The sequence below is a fragment of the Rhinopithecus bieti genome, unplaced genomic scaffold (assembly GCF_001698545.2).
Source record: "Rhinopithecus bieti isolate Rb0 unplaced genomic scaffold, ASM169854v2 scaffold_3447, whole genome shotgun sequence".
NCBI lineage: Eukaryota > Metazoa > Chordata > Mammalia > Primates > Cercopithecidae > Rhinopithecus > Rhinopithecus bieti.
This window is the reverse complement of record NW_016804116.1, coordinates 57,964-83,246: the sequence shown is the minus strand read 5'-3', so window position 1 is coordinate 83,246 and position 25,283 is coordinate 57,964. Positions and strand designations below refer to the sequence as shown.

Below are 25,283 nucleotides of genomic sequence, written 5' to 3'. Positions count from 1 at the left end.
TCCATTGTTGGCTGGGGTTTAAGTCATCTGATGACTTGCCTGGAATTGAGGGTCCACTCCAAGGCAGTTCACATCTTCAGCTGGCAGTTGGTGCCTGTTATTTGTGGGAGGCCCCAGTTCTTCATCAGGTGGGCCTCTCCAGAGGGTTATTTGAGTGTCTTCATGGCTTGACAACTGGCTTCCTCCCAAGCAAGTTTTCCAAAAGGCAGAAGCCACAGTGCCTTTTAGAATGTAACCTCAGAAGTTACACATCAACCCTACCATGTTATTCTATGGATTATCTAGGGTCATCTCTGATTCAGTGTGGGAGGGGACTCCACAAAATCGTGAATACAAGGAGAAAGCAATCATTAGGGGCCATCTTAGAGACTGGCAACCATACTTCTCTATCCCAAGTACTTTGGCTTTAAAGCAGGACAGTTGAGGCTTTTATATGTGTCTGTAGGGCTAAGGAACAAAGGTTAAAGAAGCCACTTGGGATGACCCCAGACTGCATTACCAACATAAGAAATTCTGAAGCAATCATTTGAAAGCTGTTTCAAATATGAGAACATTTTAGGACACTCCTACCATCTATCTCAGCCAGCAGCTCAGAAGTGAGAGATTCTCTAGAGGGCACCGCTGGGCTATCTCAGGTTCCCACAGCACCAAAGAGGGTCATTCACAAGAGAGTATCCTGAATGAGCTGCTAAGAACCTTATATATGCTTTCTACATATAGAAGTGTGGCCTTTCTCACTCCTCTGCCTTCCCCTCTCAGGCAAATACCTCCCACTGACTGACATCAACTTAGGATCACAAGAAGCAAAAGATTCCAGGAAATGTCACTTCTGGCCTCTTATTGGTGATGCAAGGAGTCCATGGAAGTAGGTGGTGGTGATGCTAAGCTGAGCACAGGTAATCCAGCACAGACTTGGGGGAGTTTCCAGCCAATGAAGCATGTATGTGCTATGCATTTTGGCTTGAAATTCTCCCTCTGCTCCAAAATAGTAATAAACTGTAAATATATAAATGTATATATGAAAATGGAAGAAAGCATTTCCATGAACAAGACACTAATGAAGAGGAAATGAAGCTATGAAGCTATAGATCCAAAACTTGGGAGATATGCTTAGAATTCTACCCCTTTAAGTGGTTCAAGTCCTGAAGGGTGATGGGATTTAAAAGCACCCTGTGCCTGAGAAATGATCAGAGTGGAGCTCAGTCCTGGAAAGAAGGTTACTAAAAGATGAGGCCACCGGCTAGGGCTATGTCTTATTCAAATGGCATGCTTATGGCCTTATTCCAAGTGATTGTCACCCATCCCTAGTCTGAAAAAGAGAAAGGCCTTATGTGTATCACTTCCTCACTGAAATTCACCACTTCCTTATATTAGCTTCATCTTTTTAACCCTCTCCCCATTTTATTAGATTTATCAACATATTTTCCTGAAATTTTTGCTCCTTGTTGTACATCCCATTTCTTCCCTGTGAATTTACATCTCCTCTTGCTAAAGTACATCTTTTAGTAACTCTTTCAAGGGTTTGAAAAGGTAAATGCTAATGATTTTTATGTTTCTGAAAATATCTTTATTTTTTCCCCTCTTGTAAAATAATTTGGGTATAAGATTCTAGGTTGACAGTGATATTCCTTCTTAACTTTGAAGATATTGTTCTGTATCTCCTGGCATCTGTTGTTACTAATGAAATGTCTTTTGTTAGTTTAATTTTTCTTTCCTTTTTCTCTATTAACTTTTAAGAATTTCTCTTTATCCTTCTTGTTCTATTAACTAATTGATATTTCTGATTGTGGGTGTATTTCATTCTGCCCAGCACCCTATGTGTTCTTACACTGATAAAGCTCATGTTTTACTTTAGTTCTAACATGTTGTTATGATTTCTTATAGTATCAATTTTCTGCCATGTGTCATTTCTTTTATTTTGTACTTTTTAATTCCCTATTTAATTTGTGTTGAAAACTTTTACTTGCCTTCCATGTCACCTTATTCACTTTTTAGACAACTTTTAGCTCTCTAGAGAGTTCTGTGTGATTCCTAACATACTATATCCCAGCTGACCAATTATCTGTAAAGAGTTTCCAATCTAGACTTTATCCCATGTATTGATGTATATTTTAAATTTCAGACGATATATTGACATTTCCAAGATTGATGACTCTTTTTTTTTTTTTTTTTTCTATGCCAGGATTTTCATGTCCAGGATTCACATCTAAATTGTTTTGTTTCACAATTCTTTGTACTTTTTAAAAGATATTATCCTGTCCTTTAACTTTTGGGATATTGTATTCATTAATTTAATAGCCTATTTTGTAGGGTTTACTATGTGCTAGTCATATTAATTCCTGGTATCAATTCTATAGTAGTACTTTTATTATCCACACATTATAGATCAGGAAACTGTACAGAAAAATAATTGAGTAAAAGTCAGTCTTCTAGAAAAGAGATTAAGATAGAGAAGTGTGAATCTGAAGGAGGACATGGAAGCTATCTGACACAATATCATTATCAAATTAATTTATATATGCTATGCAATTCTGATCAAAACGTCAATAGGCATTTTCATTGAAATGAGCAAATTGATTCTAAATTGTTTATAGAAGATCAAAGGGCCAAGATCTAGCCAAGATATTTCTGAAAAAGAAGAACAGAAACAAAGAACTTTACCTACAAGTGATACAGGCTTACTATGAAGTACAGTAGTAAGACAGTAAGCAAGTAAGACAGGAACAGACCAGCAACAGACACGTGACTCAATGGAACAAAATTAAAAACCCAGAAACAACTCCAAGTATAAAAAAAGTCTTTGGCATAAAGTAGATGAGGCAGTGTAAATAAATCACTGGGGGAAAGACAGAGTGTTTAATAAGTGGAATTGGGAGAACTTTATTTCCACATGGAAATTTCCATAGCTGGAAAATACCATTAGATCTTTATTTTACACCATTACAAGAATAATTGTACCTATGTGACCTTGGAAAGAAGAACATACAAACAAGATACAAAAAAGCAGAAATGGTAAAGGTTTAATTAATCTGACTATATCAACACTAAAACTTCAGTACAAGAAGACCACTATTTTAAAAGTTTGTGTTTTTAAAAAGAGAAATTGACACAATAGAAGACAATTTCAACATATTTAATTACTAAAGTGGAATAATAAAGTTAAGTAAACTCTACTTTTTATTCTGTAAGACTTGCTTCTACAAAGTAAGAAAAAGAAAAGCAATGCAATAAAAAAAGAGGGGCAAGCGTTCCTTAGGTTCACAAAAGAACATAAATGGATGATTAGCATATGAAAATATAAGTAACAGGAAAATGAAACGTAAAACAACACTGAGCTTCCATTTAACATGTCTCAATAGGACAAAAGCTGAAAGTCTGACATATTCCTGTTGGCCAGGATAAAAAGCAAAACAAACAAGAACTGTCAAACACTGCAAATAGAAGTACAATTTGGTTCAGTCACCTTGGGTACCTGTTCCATAATAACTGGAACCCAGGATTTGGCAATCCAGTAATTTCAGTTATAGGTTAACACATCAGATAAAGTCCTGTACCTGTACTCTAGAAGACAGAGTAGTATTTATTTCAGCTCTTTTTAGAGTCACAAAATATTTGAAACATCCCAAATGTCCATCAGAAGGAAACCAGATAAGTAAGCAGATAAGTATTGGTGTATTACTGATGACAGACTATCATAAGACAATTAAGATGACTGAACTATAATTTGCATATAGCAATGAAAATAAATTCCAACAAAGTATGTTGTGTAGAAAAAGTTGCCTAACACTATGTACTATATCATACCATTTAAGTATATTTTACAAAACAAGAATTTTATATTCTTTGTGGCCACTATATGTTTTTATACTTTTACATAACAAATGCATGATACTGCTGCTACTGGGGAAGGTAGAAAGTGAATGAAGTTGGAGAGGTGAGCAAAAGAGAATTCAACTTTACTGCAATGTTTTATTTAAAAATAAGCAAATATGATTAAATGCTAGCATTTATTTATTTTTAGAGTTGACGTTATAGTCTGAATGTTTGTGTTTTCACAGAATTCATATGTTGAAACCTAATCCCTAATGTTAGAGTATTTGGAGATACGGACTTTAGAAGGTGGATTAGGTCATGAGGGCAGAACTTTCATGAGTGGGATTAGTATCCATATAAGAGAAACCCTAGGATAGCCAAAGGTTAGTTAATAGAAACAAAAGTACGGCTAGATACAAAGAATAAGTTTTAGTGTTGTATAGCACTATAGGGTGATTATAATTCACAATTGGAACTCCTATTCAGAGAGTTAGAAGAGAGGATTTTGAATTTACCCAATACAAAGAAATAAACATTTAAAGTGATGGATTTGTTAATTACCCTGATTTATCAATACATATTGTGTATTAAAATATCATACCATATCTCATAAATATGTACAATTATTATGTTAATTAAAAATAATAATAAAAGAAAAAAGAGACCACAGAGAGCTCCCTTGGTCCTTCTGTCACGTGAGGACACAGTGAAAACTAGAAAATGGGCGTTCACCAGGCCTGAATCTACTGGCACCATAATCTTGGCCTTCCCAGCCTCCAGAACTGTGAGAAATAGATTTCTGTTCTTTATAAGCCACCCAGTATATGGTGTTTTGTTATAGCAACCCAAACTAGGATAGTTGAATATATTGATTTTTATTATTTGTAATTATTTTACATTTTTCTCCTATTAAAAAATCACAGGGAGGGAGGCAGAACAAGATGACCAAATAGAACCCTCCAGTGATCACACCCTCCACAGGAACACCAAATGAAGTAGCTATCCACACAAGAGAGTACCTTGGTAAAAAACAAAAATCAGGCTAGCAATCATGGTACCCAGTTTTAATATCATAGTAAGCTGAGAGGAACTGAAGAGGGCAGGAAAGACAATCTTGAATTGCAAACCCCATTCCCCAGCAGCGGCTGCATGGTGCAGAGAGAGTATCTATGTGCTTGGGGGAAAGAAAGTGCAGTGATTGTGGGACTTTGCATTGGAACTCAGTGCTGACTTGTCACAGCAGAAAACAACGCAGGCCACAATTCAGCTAGAATACATGGAGGCAGCACTTAGACCAAGACTAGCCAGAGGGAAGTTGTCCATTCCAGCAGTTGGAGCCTGAGTCCTGCACCACAGGTTAAAGCACTCTGGGGTTCTAAATAAACCTGAAAGGGAGTCTAGGCCACAGGGACTATAATTGCTGGGCTGTGTTGGGCCCATAGCCAGTGGATGTGAGATGCATGCAACCTAGTCAGACACTAGCCTGAGTAGCCAAGGGAGTGCTTGTATCACCTCTCCCCCAACTCCTAGAAGCACATCTCACAGTTCCAGGAGAGACTCCTCCTTTCCACTAGAGGGAGGAGAGGGGATAGTAAAGAGGACTTTGTCTTGCAACTTGGATTCCAGCTCAGCCACAGTAGACTAGGATATCAGGCAGAGTCCTGAGGTTCCTCATTCAAGTCCAAGCTTCTGGACATTTCTGGACACACCCTTGGCCACAAAGGAAACTGTTGCCTTGAAGGGAAGGACCCAGTCCTGACAGGGTTCATCAACTCCTGACTAAAGAGCCCTTGGGCCTTTAATAAACATCAGTGGCACGTAGGTGGTACTCACTGCAGGCCATAGGTAAGATTCAGAGATGTGCTGGCTTCAGGAGTGTCCCAGAACATTCTTGGCTGTGGTGGCTAAGGGGAGAGGCTCTTTCTGCTTGAGGAAAAAAGAGGGAAGAGTAAAGGGAACTTTGTCTTGAAGCTTGGGCATCAGTGCAGCCACAGAGGTGTAGAGCACCATGCATGCTCCTGGAGTCCCCAGTTTCAGACCTTGGCTCCTGGATACCATTTCTGTACCCATCCTGAGCCACAGAGGAGCCTCCTGCCCTGAGGGGAGAACCCAGGCTGGCAGCATTTACCACAAGCTGACTGAAGAGCCTTTGGGACTTGAGTGAACATTGGCGGTAGTGTGGCAGTACTCATGGTGGGCCTGGAACACTGGTGACCATAGAAAAAGATGTCTCCCACATGGGAAAATGATATGGAAGAGTAGGAAGGACTTTGTCTTGTGGCTTGGGTATCAACTCAGCCACAGCAGAATAGAGAACCGAGTAGGTTACTACGGTTCTCAACTCTAGGCCTGGTTTTTGGATTTCTGGACCTGCCCTGGGACAGGGGGAATCTCACTGCCTTGAAGAGGAGGACACAAGCCTGGCTGGATTTACCACCTTATGACTGAAGAGCCCTTGGGCCTCAAGAGAACATCAGTGATAGCTAGGCAGTTGTCACCACAGGCCTTGGGCAAGACCCAGTGTTGTAATGGCTTCAGATAGGACCTAGCACAGTCCCAGTGGTGGTGGCTATAGGAGTGCTTGTGTCACCTCTCCCCAAGCTCCTGGCAGCTCATCATAGAGGCAAAGACTGTTGGGGAGAAAAAAGAGTCTCTGTCTGGTAATCCAGGGAGTTCTCACAGATCTTACCCAAGACCACCAAAATGGTACCCCTATGAATCTGCAAGAGTTATAGCATTACTGGACTTGGGATGCTCCCCAATGCAGATATAGCTGCAGTGACCAAAGATTTAGATCACAACACTCAATTCCCTTTGAATACTTGGAAAGCCTTCACAAAGAGGAAGGGTACAAACAAGCCCAGACTGAAAACTACAATAAATACCTAACTCTTGAATGCCCAGACATTGATGACATCCACAAACATCAAGATCATCCAGAAAAACATGACCTCACCAAGCAAACTCAGTAAGGCAACAGTAACCAATCCCAGAGTGACAGAGATAAGTGACTATGTGACTTTTCAGACAGATGATTCAAAATTGTTGTTTTGAGGAAGCTCGATAAAATTCAAGATAACAGATAGAAGAAATGCATAATCCTATCAGATAAATTTAACAAATAAATATTTTTTTAAAAAAAAAGTTAAGCAGAAATTCTAGAGCTGAAAAATTCAATTGATATACTAAAGAGTGCATCACGGCCGGGTGCGGTGGCTCACACCTGTAATCCCAGCACTTTGGGAGGCTGAGGCAGGTGGATCATGAGGTCAGGAGATCGAGACCATCCTGGCTAACATGTTGAAACCCTGTCTCTACTAAAAATACAAAAAGTTAGCCAGGCATGGTGGCACGCATCTGTAGTCCCAGCTACTCAGGAGGCTGAGGAAGGAGAATTGCTTCAACCCAGGAGGCAGAGGTTGCAGTGAGCCAAGATTGCACCACTACACTCCAGTCTGGCAACAGAGTGAGACCCTGTCAAAAAAAAAAAAAAAAAAAAAAAAAAGAATGCATCAAAGTCTTTCAACAACAGAATTGATCAAATCAAGGAAAGAATTAGAGAGCTTGGAGACACGCTAATTGAAAATACACCGTCAGAGAAAACAAAAAAAAAAAAACAGAAAAAAACCCCACTAAAGCATGCCTACAAAGTCTAGAAAATAGCCTCCAAAGGGCAAATCTAAGACTTATTGGTCTTAAAGAGGAGGTAAAGAGAGAGATTGGGGTAGAAAGTTTATTCAAAGGGATGATAACAACTTTCCAAACCTAGAGGAAAATATCAGCATTCAAATACAAGAAGGTTATAGAACACCTAACAGACTTAATCTAAATAAGACTAACTCAAGACACTTAATAATCAAACTCCCAACTGTCAAGGATAAATAAAGATTCTGAAATCAGCAAGAGAAAAGAAACAAACAGCATACAGTGGAGCTCCCATAAGTCTGGCAGTAGACTTCAGTGGAAACTTTACAGGCCAGGAGACAGAGTTATGACATATTTAAAGTGCTGAAGGGGAAAAAAAATCTTTTATCCTAAAATGGTATATCCAGAGAAAATATTTTTCAAACATGAAGGTGAAATAAAGACTTCCCCAGACAAATGAAAGCTAAGGGATTTCATCAGCACCAGATCTGTCCTGCAAGAAGTGCTAAAGGGAGTTCTTTAATCAGAAAGAAAATGACATCAGTGAGCAATAAGAAATCATCTGAAGGTATAACACTCACTGGTAATAGTAAGTACACAGACAAACACCAAATATTATAACGTTGTAATTGTGGTGTGTAAACTACTCATATCTTGAGTAGAAAGACTAAAAGATTAACATCAAAAATAATAGCTACAACAACTTTTCAAGTGATAGACAATATAATAAAATATAAATAGAAACAAAATTTAAAAGTGGGGGGATGAAGTTAATGTGTAGAGTTTTAAATTAGTTTTCTCTTTGCTTTTAATTTGTTTTCAATCTTTGTTAAATTGTCATCAGTTTAAAATAATGGGCTACAAAATGTGATTTTCAAGCCCCGTGATAACCTGAAATCAAAAAACCTACAATAGATACACAAAAAAAATTGAAAGCCAGAAATTAGAACATACCACCAGAGAAAATCACCTTCACAAAAGGGAAGACAGGAAGGAAGAAATATGGATGGAAAGAAAAGACAACAGAAAAACCAAAAAACAAATAATAAACTGGCATGAGTAAGTCCCTACTTATCAGTAATCATATTGAATGTAAATGGATTAAACTCTTCAATCAAAAATCATACAGTGACTGAAAGGATATAAAAATAATACCCAACAATGTGTTGTCTACAACAAACACATTTTACTGATAAAGACACACGTAGACTGAAAATAAAGGAAGAGAAAAAGGCATTCTATGCAAATAGAAATAAAACAAGCAGGAATAGCTATACCTACATCATACAAAATAAGTTTCAAGAAAAAAAGTGATAAAAAGAGACAAATAAGGTCATTATATAATAATAAAGGGGTCAATTTAGCAAAAAAAGTAACAATTGTAAATATATATGCATTCAACATTGGACCACGCAGTTGTATAAAACAAATATTATTAGAACTAAAGAGAGACACACACTCCAATACACTAATAGTTGGACAATTCAACACCCTAGTTTCAGCACTGGACGGATCATCCAGACAGAAAATCAACAAAGAAACATCAGATTTTATCTGCACTATAGACCAAATGAACTTAACAGATATTTACAGAACATGTCATCCAGTGGCTACAGAATACACATTCTTCTCCTGAGCACATGAATCATTCTCAAGGACAGTCCATATGTTAGGCCACAAAACAAGTCTTAAAACATTCAAAAAATTGAAGTCATATATAACCATAATGAAATAAAATTAGAAATCAATAACAAGAAGAATTCTGGAAACTACACAAACACATGGAAATTATACAATGTGCTACTGAATAACCCGGGGGTCAATGAAGAAATTAAGAAGAAAATTTAAAAATTTATTGAAACAAATGAAAACAGAAGCACAACATACCAAAACCTATGTGATACAATGAAAGCAGTACTAAGAAGAAAGTTTATAGCAATAATCACCTACATCAAAAAAAGTAGAAAAACTTCAAATAAACAACATAATGGATGCATCCTAAAGAAGTAGAAATGCAAGAGCAAACCAAACTCCAAATTAGTAGATAAAAAGAAATAATAAAGATCAAACCATAAATAAATGAAATTGAAATAAAAAATACAAAAGAGCAACAAAACAAAAAGTTGGTTTCTTCAAAACATAAAATCAACAAACCTTTAACCAGACTAAGAAGACCCAAATAAATAAAATCAGAGATGAAAAAGGAGACATTACAACTGATACCACAGAAATTAAAAGGATCATTAAAGACTATTATGTGCAACTATATGCCAATAAATTGGAAAGCCTAGAAGAAATGGATAGATTCCTGGATACATACAACCTACCAAGCTTGAACCGTGAAGAAGTCAAACACCTGAATAGACTGATAGCAAGTAATGAAATTCAAGCCATAATAAAAAGTTTCCCAGCAAAGAAAAGCCTAGGATTCAATTATTTCACTGCTGTATTTTACTACACATTTAAAGAATTAATCAATTTGACTCAAACTATTCTGAGGAATAGAGGAAGAGGGAATACTTCCAAACTCATTCTGTAAGGCCAGTATTACCCTGATATCAAAACAGACAAAGACATATCAAAAAAAAAAAAAATACAGGCCAATATCCCTAATAAACATGAATGCAGAAATCCTTAACAAAATACAAACTGAATTCAATAACACATTAAAAAGATCATTCATCATGACCAAGTTGGATTTATCACTGGTATGCAAGGAAGGTTCAACATATGTGAATCAATCAGTGTCATCATATCAACAGAATGAAGGACAAAAATCATATGATCATTTCAATTGATGCTGAAAAGGTATTTGATAAAATTCAACATTCCTTTCTGATAAAAACCCAACCCTCAAAAAATAGGTAGAGAAAGAACATACCTCAATACAAGACAAGATGTATATGACAGACCCATAGCTAGTATCATACTGAATGGGAAAAAACTGAAAGCCTTTCCTCTAAGACCTGGAACAAGACAAGATGTCCATTTTCACCACTGTTATTCAACATAATACTGGAAGTCCTAGCTAGAGCAATCAGACAAGAGAAAGAAATAAAGGGCATCCAAATTGAAAAGAAAGAAACCAAATTATCCTTATTTACAGATGATACAATCTTATATTTGAAAAAACCTAAAGACTCCACCAAAAAACTATTAGAACTGATAAACAAAATTCAGTAAAGTTGCAGGATACAAAATCAACATAGAAAAATCAGTAGCCTTTCTATATGCCAACAGCAAACAATCTGAAAATAAGTCAAGAAAGTAATCCCATTTAAAATAGCTGCAAATAAAATAAGATACCTAGAAATAAACTTAGCCAAAGAAAAAAAATAGTTCTACAATGAAAACTATGAAACAGTGATACAAGAAGTTGAAGAGGACACAAAAAATGGAAATATATTAATATTCATTGATTGGAAGAATCAATATTGTTTAAATATCCATACTACTCACAGCAATCTACAGATTCAATGCAATCCCTATCAAAATGCCAAAGACACTATTCACAGAAATAGAAAAAGTAATCCTAAAATTTTTATGTGGAACCACGAAAGACCCAGAATAGCCAAAGCCATCCTGAGCAAAAAGAACAAACTGAAGGAATCACATTACTAGACTTCAAATAATGCTATAGAGCTATGTAACAGAAACAGCATAGTGCTGGCATAAAAACAGACACATAGACCAATGGATCAGGACAGAAAACCCAGAAATAAATCCACATATCTGCAGTGAATTCATTTTTGACAAAGGTTTCAAGAACATGCATTGGGGAAAAGATAATCTCTTCAATAAATGGTGCTAGAAAACTAGATATCCCATGCAGAATAATAAAACCAGACCCCTATTTTGTCATACGCAAAAATTAAATCAAAATGAATTAAAGACTTAAATATAAGAGCTCAAACAATAAAACTGCTAAAAGAAAACATTGAGGCAATACTCTAGGACATTGGTCTGGGCAACGGTTTCTTGAGTAACCCATAAGCACAGGCAAGCAAATAAAAAATGAACGAGTGGGATCACTTAAGTCTAAACACTTCCACACAGCAAAGAAAACAACAAATTGAAGAAATAACGCACAGCATGGGAGAAAATATTTGCAAACCATCTGTCTGACAAGTGTTTAATAACCAAAATATATAAGGAGTTAAACAACTCTATAGAAAAATGTCTAATAATCCAATTAAAAATGGGCAAAAGATCTGAATAGACAGTTCTCAAAAGAAGACATACAGATGGCAAACAGATATATGAAAATGTGCTCAACATCATTGATCATCAGAGGAATGCAAATCAAAACTACAATGAAATATCATTTCATCCCAGTCAAAATTGTTTTTATCCAAAAAGCCAATGGCAAAGACTGGCAATAACAAATGCTGTTGAGAATGTGGATGAAGGAACACTCATACACTGCTGGTGGGAATGTAATTGGTACAGCCACTGTGGAGAACATTATGGAGATTCCTCAAAAATGGAACTACCATATGCTTGAGCAATCCCGCTGCTAGGTATATACTCAAAAGAAAGAAAATTATTATATCAAAGAGATATCTGCACTACCATGGTTATTGCAATACTATTCACAATAGCCAAGATTTGGAATCAAGCTAAACCTCCATCAACAGATGAACGGATAAAGAAAATGTGGTACGCATACACAATGGTGTGCTAATTAGCCATAATAAATATCAGATCTTGTCATTTGCAACCGCATGGATAGAACGGGAGGACATTAAGTGAAATAAGCTGGGAACAGAAAGACAAACTTCACATGTTCTCACTCCTTTGTGGGAGCTAAAAACTAAAACAATTTAACTCCTTGAAATAGAGAGTATAATGATGGTTATCAGAGGCTGGGAAAGGTAGTGGGGGTTGGGGAGGAAGTATGGATAGTTAATCTGTGCAAAAATATAGTTAGATAGAATTGATAAGATCTAGTATTTGATAGCTCAACAGGGTGATTATAGTCAACAATAATGTATTGTGAATTTAAAAATAACTAAAAGAGTATAATTGGAATGTTTGTAACACAAAGAAAGAGATGCTTGAGGTAATGGATACCTCATTTATCCTGATGTGATTATTATGCATTGTATACCTGTATTAAAATATCTCATTTACCCCTAAATATATACCTCTTGTACGTACCAATAGATATTAAAAAGAAAAAGAAAAAAAAGAAAGAAATCAAAGGGATATATCAAAACATATGAAACCATAAAGATGTTTTAATGTTTTCTTATGTCTGAGATGTGCTAAGCATCAAAGAGAATAGCACCAAACACTGAGGCTGAGCTCATCTAGAAGCCCCAGGGTTTCAGAAAACAGCCATGATGGAATTAGTGGCCTTGAGTTGGTTAGAACACCCCCACTCTGGAAGAGCAATGTCAAATGCTGCCAACCTGCCTTCATCAGCTGCCTTGAAGGAGTCTTCTTTCCTTTAGAGTCTTCCTAACTCACGTGCTAACCATGTCTAGATCAACCCATGGGCAAAATTTAGGAAAATCCAACCAGGGATGCATACAGGAAATAGCCCAGTGGTGCATAAAATTTGCAGCCATACTAATTCCTAAACTAGAGCATGCATCCACCTGGCTGAATTTCCTCGGAGTCAGGATTAATAAGGAGGGGTTTATTTCTCCAGTAAATGCTCAGTCTCCCAAGGGACTTAATTACCTAATCTGGATGGTTCCCAAATTCTTTCTATACTAAGTTCTGACCATAACTGTGCTGGCAGTGGTAAGCTGATATCAATTAAGTGAAGTTAATTCTCCAGGCTCAAATCTATACCATGCCAGTTTGCTGAAGGAACTTGCAGAATGTGATTAAGGAAGTAGTCAGTAATTCCCGAGAACAAGTAGAGATTGATAAAATAACCAAATTTTCAAATAGGAAAAAGTGAATCCCAGTAATTACATGCCAATTAGATGGAGCCTAGAACATATTAGTGAATGTGAAAATAGAAATATAAATGAGAGATACTATTCAAGTGGTTAAGTGTGTGAGTTTTCAAATTAGGCAGGCCTTAGCAGATCTCTCATTATATCACATTTTTATACTCAGAATGATATTGTTGTGTATGAGGAGGAATCTTTCAGTCTGTGAATAATCATACAAAGCCACTACCACTATGTCAGTCTTAAGGGTGGCCGAGTTGTTTATAACCAAGGTGCTCCTTTGTTTAATATGTTTATTTTTTATTGATGGTTTAGATCAATTCATAATAAAGATACATAAACATTTAAGCCTCCATAGAATTATATTGTCAGACTGAGATAATCTGTATTCTGTGGAAGACAGTAACTGTATAACTTTCATTATCACCTCCCCTAAAGAGAACATTTTAATTTAATTTACTCTTTACCTGAGAGAAATTAAATACCAAGGAATAAGATTTTGATGAGTAAGATTGAGCTTTGGAGAACCACAAACCATTGTAAAGTCTAAGGTTTCTTCACTCATCAGTGTGAGTCAATAGAGAAATACAGCTGCTAAGGAGGTACTATAGTCATGAGTTGTGTCAAAAATCCAAGTGTTGACGATGGAAGTCAAGTATTGAATAGATAGCGGGAATTCTCATGTACTCTGTATTAGTGAGACTTCCGGAGTGTTGAATCCAGGTCTCAGCAACAAACCACCAGTGAGGTTCCACCAGGCACAAGCAGATTTGTGAAGCTTTCAAATACCACAGGAGGAGCCAGATTATATGAGGAACTGAATCATAAAGAAAAAATCCAAGGGACTCAGAATGATTAGACTGAATAAAAATAAAGGTTTAAGGAACATGATTGTGATGTTAAAATATTTAAAAAAGTAACACAGAGGGAAAATTGTGACTCAAGAATCCACCCACAAAATGGGCACCATTTATAAGGTTGAGAAAGACATTGTTAGCGATGCAAAAACACAGAAAATGCACAACTCAGCAGCCTTTCTGAATAAACTATTTGTCACCAGGCTCTAAAAGTTGATCTTAAATGCAATATGGTATAATGGATTGCATCCTAGAAGAGAAGAAAATGATATGAGGGAAAAACTGGGAAATCTGAAAAATGTTTCTACTTTAGTCAGTGTATGGTACCAATGTCAATTTCTTAGTTTTGATAAATGTGCCATGATTATGTAATACCTTTATTCAGATTTTCTGTTTTATCTTTTAAATATTTGAACTTTATGTTGATGATACTTCTGAAGTTTCTAGTCAAGTTCTAGTCAACAAATCACCAACTTAGGAAACTAATTTTAAAACATTTTAAAAGCCATACATACAAAGATGTTACATCATTATGTACACTAGTAAAAATTTGGAAGCAAAATGTTCAACAATATATGAGTAGTTATATCATGGTACATCTCTATGATTAAATGTCTTAAAGCCATTACAGATGTTTATGAAGTTGGTATGAACATGAGGAAATGATTATGATATAATATGAAATTTAAAAGCAGAATACAAATCTGAATGTAGCCCAAATTGCTGTACTACTTAAATGAATAGAAAAAAAAAAAAAGATTAGGTTGATCACGAGGTCAAGAGATGGAGACCATCCTGGCCAACATGGTGAAACCCCGTCTCTAATAAAAATACAAAAATTAGTGGCATGAGCCTGGAGTCCCAGCTCTCGGGAGGCTGAGGCAGGAGAATCTCTTGAACCCAGGAGGCGGAGGTTGCAGTGAGCTGAGATCGCACCACTGCACTCCAACCTGGTCACAGAGCAAGACTCTGCCTCAAAAAAAAAAAAAAAGAAAGAAAAAGAAAACAAGATACTCAGAAATAATGTGTATTTTCTCTGGATTTTGTTTCTTTCTCTTTTTTCTTTTTCTGTGTTTTCTAGTTTTCTCTAATAAGCATATATTACTTTGATAATCAAAAAAAAAAAAAAATCCTTAAAAGTATTTGAGCTAGTTTCATCATGTAAATAGTTAGAGGTCAAAACCTATCCTCTCTCCCCCAGACTTTGACTAACTATACAATGTTAANAAAAAAAAAAAAAAGAAAGAAAAAGAAAACAAGATACTCAGAAATAATGTGTATTTTCTCTGGATTTTGTTTCTTTCTCTTTTTTCTTTTTCTGTGTTTTCTAGTTTTCTCTAATAAGCATATATTACTTTGATAATCAAAAAAAAAAAAAATCCTTAAAAGTATTTGAGCTAGTTTCATCATGTAAATAGTTAGAGGTCAAAACCTATCCTCTCTCCCCCAGACTTTGACTAACTATACAATGTTAAAAGGCTGAGGATGAAAGCCATAAGATTGCACAACATAAAATAACTCAGAAGGATTTTTTTTAAGAACATAGGATATAGCTAAATCTATTAGTCCTGGAAAGAAACTCTCGGTGCTTCTAAGCAGTCACAATGACTTAAGAGGCAAGATAGAGGAGGATGCCAAAGATATCTCAACTAGAGATAAGTGTACTACACACAAAGATGGAAAACAAACCAGAGGGAGAAGGATGAGAATCTGTTCCAGACTTTGGACAATAAACCAAAATTATATCTTAGTGCAGGCAAAAATTCTAAAAGAAGCGTGGCAATAATCCAATCTGAAAAGTATATAGTGGCAGATGGCATTTATCCAGCATAAAGATTTATGTCTCATCACCAAAAATGCTTCATGTAATGGTCAAATACAGAGCAGAGAAAATTCAAGTCAGAGAGCTGTAATGTCAAAGGCAAAACAGAACACAAAGTATGCAAGGATTGCAACTGTATCCAGAAGAGGCTTTACTTGAATGAGCCAGTCATTCCCTCCCCATGAGGGTTCCTTAGAGAATGCTGAAGAAAACAGGAACCTCATGCACAGATGAAAGAGCATTATCTTATTTAGATAGGGAAAAGGTGGTATGGCCAAATGATACCAGGACCTGTGCCCATCTTCCAAATGGTCCTGGGTATGGCTGCAGAGATATTCTAATATGGCTGCAGAGATCAGCCATGAGTCAGAAACCTTTCAAAGATACCCTATCCAGTTGGATATTTCGTTTTTCCAGTGATGGGCCACATGTGTGTGTGTACTGTTCATAAGTTTTACTGAGGTCTGTGTGCTAGCTAGAAACATAAATTTGTTAGCTCCAATACCAAAGTAGATCAAAGCACATTTTAATAAATGTTGCTCTACAAAACATTCATAGGCCTGGTACCAGTCTCAATTCAGCTTTGGTGTTGTCAATTATAGAACTGATATCAACAAGCTAAGTCATTATCAAAACTATGGAATATATTCACAATTTAGTCTAGTATCTATATCCTTGTCCCAAAACTTCAGGCATGTGAGCTCTCGGTGCATACAAAGTATGTGTGTGTGTGTGTGTGTGTGTGTGTGTGTATGCTCTTGGTGCATACAAAGTATATATACATATATATATATATACACTTTAAGTTGTGGGATACATGTGCAGAACGTGCAGGTTTGTGACATAGGTATACACGTGCCATGGTGGTTTGCTGCACCCATCAACCTGTCATCTACATTAGGTATTTCTTCTAATGCTATCCCTCCCCTAGCTCCCTATACCCCAACAGGCCCCAGTGTGTGATGTTCCCCTCCCCGTGTCCATGTGTTCTCATTGTTCAGCTTCCACTTATGAGTGAGAACATGGAGTGTTTGGATTTCTGTTCCTGTGTTAGTTTACTGAGAATGAAGGTTTCTGACTTCATCCATGTACCTGTAAAGGACATGAACTCATCCTTTTTTATGGCTGCATAGTATTCTGTGGTATGTATGTGCCACATTTTCTTTATCCAGTCTATCATGGATGGGCATTTGGGTTGGTTCCAAGCCTTTGTTATTGTGAAGAGTGCTGCAATAAACATATGTGTGCATGTGTCTTTATAGTACATACAAAGTACTTCTAATGCAAACATCCACACTGCTCAGGTTAATGTTTAGCAGTTCTGAATATCCGGAGGTTTCCATTCCAAAAGCAGCTACACAAAATTAAAGAATGATTCATATACATTTTTTAAAAAATTATGGGATGCTCTTTTACAGTGACTTCATTTCTAGGAAATATCTACAATTTCCACAAATCTGTATTTCCAATGAACTCAGGGCAGTTTGATAAAGAAAAATATGCCCAGTTTGAATCTAAATACCTTAACTTCCTTCAATAAATTAGAGGTCTTTCTATTCTGTCTTTGTGCTGAAAAAAAATTAGAGATCTTTTTTACTTTTCCCTCATAATTTCAAGGTTAATGTGTTCAGATGTTTTTTCACACCATTAAAGACATACAATTCTTTCAGTCATTGGTAGGCTGATGGATGAGGTTTCTCGGGCATATTCATTTTCCGAAATCATTGATCTGAGAACAAAGTTAAGTAAACCTCCTCTGACTACATTAAATAAAATAAACTTCTATTTTCTGCTTCAAGTTATTGAAGTATTCCTTAAGTTAGCACTGATGAAAGCAGAGTCCTGAAAAAAATTCAGTCTTGCTTACCTTATCTAACCATGTGAGAAAATAGATATAAACATTCACAGGAGAAAATTCCTGAATAGAAGATCAATGGAAGTTGGGGTCGCTCATATTCTTTGTTGATATAAATGTACATGCCGGTTCTTTTAATTGGTGTGGCTCACCTGTGGCATGTAAACTAAGTTTTCCCAAGGTATTGTATATATTATCAGGGAGAAGGGGAGCCCACTAGAAATTACCCCATGATCAAATAACACATTGACCAAGATAGAGAGTAAATATTTTTTATCTTTTCCCATTCTCATAGGCAGGATCAGAAAATAGAGACTTTGGACCCCCTCACAGTAAGTAAAAGACAAAGGAGAAATTAAGGACTGCTCGCCAAGGCCCACAGCCATGAGCAGGATTTACCCTACCCGCATGCAGCAAGGTCTGGTCAAGGAGACGTTGCAAGGGCACATACTTGTCATGGGCATGAGCAACTTACAAAAATACTGCCCCTGAGCCGTAAGCCACAAGCCAAACCTGCTCTGTGTGATTTATGACTTGTTTGTTTCCACTTAACAGCCAGGTTTGTTAAAGGACAGTTTTGTTCCCAGAGGAATCATTAGTGAATGAAAGCTATGGAAGTGTTGCAACTTGAAAATTGACTCAGACATGAATATGCAAATTATATTCAAACACAATAGATAAATGCAGCTTATAAGCAAGCCAGGATGGGGGCCTTAGGGAAATTCGAGTAGACCGTACTGTCAGAGATAAATTTGAAGATGGATTTTTTTTTTTTTACTTTATCTGGTTTTCCTCCTTTTATTTACCCCCTTTAGTGTGAGTAAATAATCAGTCCAGCCTAGATGGACTGATGACAAGTGACCTGGATGAGAATATTTACATTAATGAGGCAAACCCTCCAATCTCCTTCTGCTCTTTCTTGTCCAAGAGAAGTGTTTAATATTTCAGAAGTATCTCACTGAACAGTGCAATATAAATCAGGTAGGATGACTTCTGAGCTTCTGGTTCAAGATGGCTGACAGATCACATGTGGCAACCTCTTTCTTCACCCCAACTTCTTAGAAAGGATAACTTACTCTGGGAAATAAGATGTACTCTCAGCGGACCAAAAATCAGGAAAAAAAAATCACTAAAACATAGAACACATATAGAATTAGAATGAAGAAGAAAACCATAAGCAACATGCACACAGGAGAGGGCAAATACAACAGGTGAGATAACTCACCTTACCCTACCAGGAAGGAGCAGTTACTCACAGGACAAGGGTATACTGGAATCACTAACAGGCTTATTATTTAAGGCCCCACAGAAAAAGCCACCAGGTGTATGGAATCCTCCTCTCCTTCCACCTTCCCACCTTCCCACCCTTCCTTCTCATACTTCCAGGGTTGTCAGTTGCCCAAGGCAATTAGGCAACAGAGCTGTTTGCCCTTAGAGATGAGCACTGAGTATGTGCACTTGGATAGAGAAGCAGTCTAACTATCAAAGCAACATCGCTGGCAGTCATTGGCCCTTCCCTAGGCTCACTACACACATGAAGTATCAGTGCAGCATCACGGAATGCCTCTCTCTCCTGCCTCTCACCCTATCCTATGTACACTTGTGAGTACATAATGAATGAATAGCAATTAACAGGAAAAAACAAATACAAAAAATCACTTGCAATCACAAATCATTAAACATTTGAGAAAAGCTAGCACCATTAAAAAGAGGCACTCTCAAACTCAATGAATAGATGAATCTGACTAATGGAAAACAGAGGTAATAAGTCAAGTAGCAAAAACAACCACAAGACAAAGTTAAAGGAGACATATTCAGAGAAAATATTTGCAATGAATATGAAAGGAACAGTATGCAGGATACAAAAAGAATTCCAATAAGTCAAAAAGAAAAAGCTGTCTCCACCATGTGAGAATACAGTGAGAGGACAGCCATCTGCAAGTCAGGAAGAGAGCCCTCATCAGAACCCAACCATGCTGGCACTCTAATCTCAAACATTCCAGCCTCCAGAACAGTGAGAAATAAAAGTCTGTTATTTAAGTCAAGAAGAAGGAGACAGACTAGGAGAGTGAGGAGGAGACAATGCAATGGGAAAATAGACAAATATTCTAAATAAATAATTAATAGAAATAAAAATATAAAATAGTTTAACCTCTCTACTAATTGAAGAAGTGAAAATTGAAATGAAATATTTTACCTTTGAGTTAAATGTTTCTTAATATAAAATGATGGCAAAAATAAGGGGAAATAGTTGTTACATAATGATTCAGACAATTTGGAGGGAGATTGGAAAATATCTGCTAAAACTAAAGTTTCAGATTATTTGACAAAGCCATTTCATTGCTCCGTATAAATTCTAGAGAAACATTCACATATGTACACAGAGTCATGTGTATAAAAATATTTGTGGCCACATTATTGTAATAATAAAATCTTAGAAATAACCTTAGTGTCTGTTAGTAGGGTAATTATTAAATAGTATGGCACATCCATATTATAGAAAATAAACAGAAAAAATGAGTTTTCTTCATTTATACTGATATGAAAAACTCTCTAAGACATGTTATTAAGTGAATAAAGCCATTTTAGAATAGTACATACCATAAATTCCATTTGTGTGAAAATTAAAACATAAAATGTTAAAATTTCACGAGTACACATGTGCATGTAAATATGCATGTAAAAATTTGAAAGGATTCACATATGCAATTCACCCTGGAGAGGAAAATGAGAAGTGGCAAACAGGGATTTCAGCATTATTTGCCGTATTTGAATTATTTATAAACAGAATGTATACACATATTACTTGTACAAAAGGTAAAAACTTCTAAATGTAGAAATAAAATTAAATGATTGATCTAATAGGGAAATAATTACCTATAAACTGAATAAAGAAAACTCACCACCCAGGATACCAACACAAGAAGCACTGGTGGCTATTTTTGCATAAAAGATGAAAGAAAGCAGCCATAAAGAAAGTTTATGTTCTTCCCCCAAGGAAAAGGATGGCAATCAATGACAAGTCGCTGCTGCATAGATGAAGCCCCATCTATGTGCTGACTGGGAAGGTAACGCAGTGCTTCCTCTCTTTGATTACCAGGGGTCTTGACTTCTGTACTAAAATAAGAGAGAAAAATAATCTCTAAAAAACAGTTTTAATAGATACCACCTTTACTGAGTGTAGGAAAATGACACTAATTTCCCTGAGGGATTATCTCACACCACTGGCTTTTCAGAAAAATTGCCTTTCAGGCATGTCTATAAGACAGCCCTGTAAAAGGACAATACTCCATGAAGTACTTTAAACATTGTTAACTAGAATTTTCTTTGTTAGTCTATGTCCCAGCATTCATAATTATGAGTTGCATATGATAAGCAAACAAAAGCCAGTACCATTCAACTGATAGCATCATTTTCTCAACAGTTACTGGCTGTTCTGAGAATACTGACAGGCTCCTGACAAGTTTACTGGGGGTAAAAGTGCTAATTCCTGCAATAATAAGGAGAGAATTTTGTCATTAATAAGTCTTTGAAGTAGAAAAAAAAAATTCAAATTGGATAAGAGGCACAATCCTAATCCCAAAGCCACAAAAGAATGAGAAAATTTCAGAGGGATAAGCCTGCAATCTCTGCCTAGATCAATCAGGCTAGACTAGACTACACTACCACAACAAACATCCCCCAAATCTCAGTGGCTTCAAACAATAAAAATCTCTTTATTGCTAATACTACATGTCCATCGTAAGTCAGTAAGGAGGTCCTGTACGTCACAGTCACTCATGAACACATACTAACAGAGCAACTGCCATTCAGAAAGTTGCCACTCCCACCATCCAGATAGAAAGGAGAATTCTGGAGGACCTTGCACTGGTAATGAAATGTTCTGGCCCAGAAGTGACACACATCACTTCTGATCATTGGCCAGAGCTAGGTATATGGTCCTACTTAATCACAGGATGCAAGAAAGTGCAATTCTACCATGCGCCCAGAAGAAGGAAGAGCTATAAATAGTTGGCAAGCAACATTAATAACTCATATTAGCCTGGCCCAGGGGCATCAGAGACATCTACATTGAGGATCCCAAGCCAACACCAAGTTGAAGCACAGGTCTGGAGAGAACCTGGAGGCCTCAGGTTGGCTTAACCAAGAAGTAGAAAAAACTCATCCTGCCCAAGAAACTTAACATAAGTGGAAAATTCCAGTAATGTCTAGTTTAGAATAATCTGTGCATGTAGGTGATGCTGGGATGTTTCTCCAAATTCCTCACAAATGATTCATGATCAGTAGTTTTAAAAGCTAGCTGGTCATCAGAATCACTGGGGATGCTTTAGAAACTAGAAATGTCCAAGATCAACAAACCAGCAGGGGGAAAAAAAAAGAAAGAAAAAAAGAGATGTCTGAGTCTTACTCCTAAGAATTTTAATTCAATATACAGTTGGAATAGGTCGCAAGAATCTACATACTTAATCCTCCGTAGTAAAATAAAAAGGCTTATTCGGTCCTTGTCCCCCATTTCTGGCACTGAGCTTCTAATACACTTGGAATTTTCTGACTGATAGAAATGTTAGGGATGTCTCATTATTCATAACACACTCTTTTCAAACATATCTGAGTCTATATTAATGAGGTGACTCATGGTGGGCCTGAGATAACTTCTCATGGGTTCCAGGAGGATCAGCCATGTGAGTGGAGGGTTGAAACTTTCAGTTCCACTCTTAAATCTCCCGGGAGGGGAGAGGAGCTGGAAATTGAGTCAAATTACAAATGGCCAATAATTTAATCAATTATGCCCTTGTAACAGAACCTCCATTTAAAAAAAAAAAAAAACTAAAAGATGGGGCTCAGAGAGCTTCCAAATTGGCAAACACATCCCCAAAGGCTCTCGCACTTAGGACCATCCCAAACCTTGTGCTATGTACCTCTTCATCTAGCTGTTCATTTGTATCCTTTATAATCAACTTCAATAGTAATTATAACATTTTTCTGAGTTCTGTGAGTTGTCCTAACAAATTATCAAAACTTGGATGGGGAGAGGTTATGAAAACCCCCAAGTTTGTGGCCAATTTGATAACTTTGGGGGCTTGATACTTGTAACTGGCACCTTAAGTGACAGCAGTCTTGTGGGACTGAGACCTTAACCCTGTGTTGCTTGACGCTCACTCCAGGTGGTTAGCATCAAAATTGAATTACATTGTAGATGAGTCAGAGAGTTGGTTGAGTAGAGGACACCTCTTACTTCACACCCCAGGGATTCTCATGATCATTAGGTTTGGTGACTTCTGCTGAAGACATTGAGTCATCCAGCCATCCTCATGCAGGGTGATTTACCAGCATGTCCAACCTCACAGAGCGAAGAGTGACCAGGAGACTCACAGGGAACCACTGAGCTCCAGCAAAATAGAGTGAAAGAAACGCTGGCTGAGAGTCAGAATGCCCACAACTCGGTCCCTGTTCTGGTTACCTAGTGTTGTGTAGAAAACCATCCCAAAACTCAGTGGCTTCACATAGCAACAAATATCTAGTTTGCTCATTAATCTGCATTTTGGGGAGAACTCAAAGCAGACGGCTGTTCTTGTTCCATGTGTTTCCAACAAGGACGTCTTGAATGGAGCTGGAGGATCCGCTTCCTAGTTGGCTCCAAAATGCTGACTGTCCGCAGAGGCTGCTGACCAGGGACCGTAACTCCTTCCCACGTGTGTCTCTGAGGCTGCTGGAGCTTCCTCGCAGTATGGCATTTGGGTTCCGAGAGTCCAGGTTCCCAGAGCAGGAAGTGGAAGCCGCTGGTCCGGTAAGGGCTGAGGCCAGAAACTGGCACAGTGTCACTTAGGCAGGCCAAACAATTACAGAGCCTGTCCAGAATCGGAGTGGGGTGGGGTGGGGCGAAGTGGTGCGGGAGGGATGTAGTTCCCACCACTAAATGGGAGAAATATCAAGGCATTTTCGGTCACCTTTTTTGTTTTCCAGTCACCTTTCCCCGCCTTCCCGCCCCTCCCCCCCGTTATTCTCTTTGACTTTTCCCCTTCCCATCCCTGCCCTTTGCATCCAGCAGGGGGCGGCGGCGGTGAGGAAGACAGGAGTCCCCGGGAGTCCCAGGAGCGCGCAGTGGGTGGAGCTGGACTGCGAGTTCCACTTCCATGCAGCCTGCGCTGGCCTCGCGACTGGAGATGGCCAACCTGCTGTACCACAGCCAGCACCACATCAAAATCTGGTTCCAGAACCGGCATATGAAGTACAAGAAGGACCATGGGCCAAGGAGATGGCCTCGTCGTGGGGGGCCCCTCTTCCTAGCAGTGCAAGCCGTCCAGGCCGGCTTCAGGAACGCCCTGCACTCCATGACCCCCGCCCTCCTTTCGCTAAGCCCACCAGAATGCCTGCTCGCTGTCCTCCAACTACCAGCCACCCCTCCAAGGCTGCAGCGCCATGCAGAAGCAGCCAGCCCCAACCCTGGCACCCAATTATAAGCCCCAGGTCCTCCAAGCCAACCGAGACGCCTACAGGACGCCCACCATGCAGGGCAGCCTTGTGTACCTGGGCCAATTGGCTGTCATCTTTAATCCACCGTAATCTCTGCTCTGACCTGTGGGCCTCAGGCTTCTCACCTGTGAAATCAGAGTCAAACTGGATTATCTTTGAGGTCCCCACCAATCTTCAAAGGCTGTGAATCACTAGTTCTGATGTATAATTTGCTGACTGACAAGCCCAGTCTGTGAGTCCACATCCTTTGTAGGCTTGTACATGGTGACAGCTGATCTCAGCCAGCCAGACACACAGAGCTCCCAGACAGCAAGGACGCTAGTCACCCAGGCTCCTCTGCATTTCCCTCCAAACTCACTGCTGTTTTTCCTCACGAAGCCAAAGTCGTCTTCTAATTCCTGGAACCTGACAACACCTGCCCTGAGGGTTTCCTAACCTTCTACATCATTCTTGCCCTTTCTCATGGGCAATAACTCATAAGCAAAACTTGTAACCAGTGGAGGTGATTTCAAAAAGAGACCAACACAGCTCAGAAGTGCAATGAAAGGGTTCAATGAGTGGGCTCCAAATCCAGACAATCTGGGTTCAAACACCTGCACCATCACATTCTAACTATGAAACCTGGTATAGAGTGACTTCCCTTTTTAAATTTCATTTTTTCCATTTTTAAAATGGTAATAGAAGGTCGGGCACAGGGACTCATGCCTGTAATCCCAGGACTTTGGGAGGCCCAGGTAGGCAGATCACTTGAGGTCAGGAGTTCGAGATCCTGGCCAGTATGGTGAAACCCTGTCTCTACTAAAAATACAAAAATTAGCTGGGCATGGTGGCAGGCACCTGTAATCCCAGCTACTCAGGGGCTGAGGCAGGAGAATTGCTTGAACCTGGGAGGCAGAGTTTACAGTGAG

The 25,283-nt window shown here is 38.0% G+C and overlaps 1 protein-coding gene across 1 annotated transcript; it reads left to right on the top strand.

Annotated features, from left to right (window-relative positions):
- Window positions 1-814: 814 nt before the first annotated feature.
- On the top strand, window positions 815-24,810 carry LOC108523502 (uncharacterized). The gene is made up of 4 exons (XM_017864148.1): window positions 815-896; window positions 23,497-23,689; window positions 23,948-24,425; window positions 24,629-24,810. Exons 2-4 carry the CDS (start codon window positions 23,507-23,509, stop codon window positions 24,808-24,810), a joined length of 843 nt encoding a protein of 280 aa, XP_017719637.1. The 5' UTR covers window positions 815-896; window positions 23,497-23,506.
- Window positions 24,811-25,283: the final 473 nt, after the last annotated feature.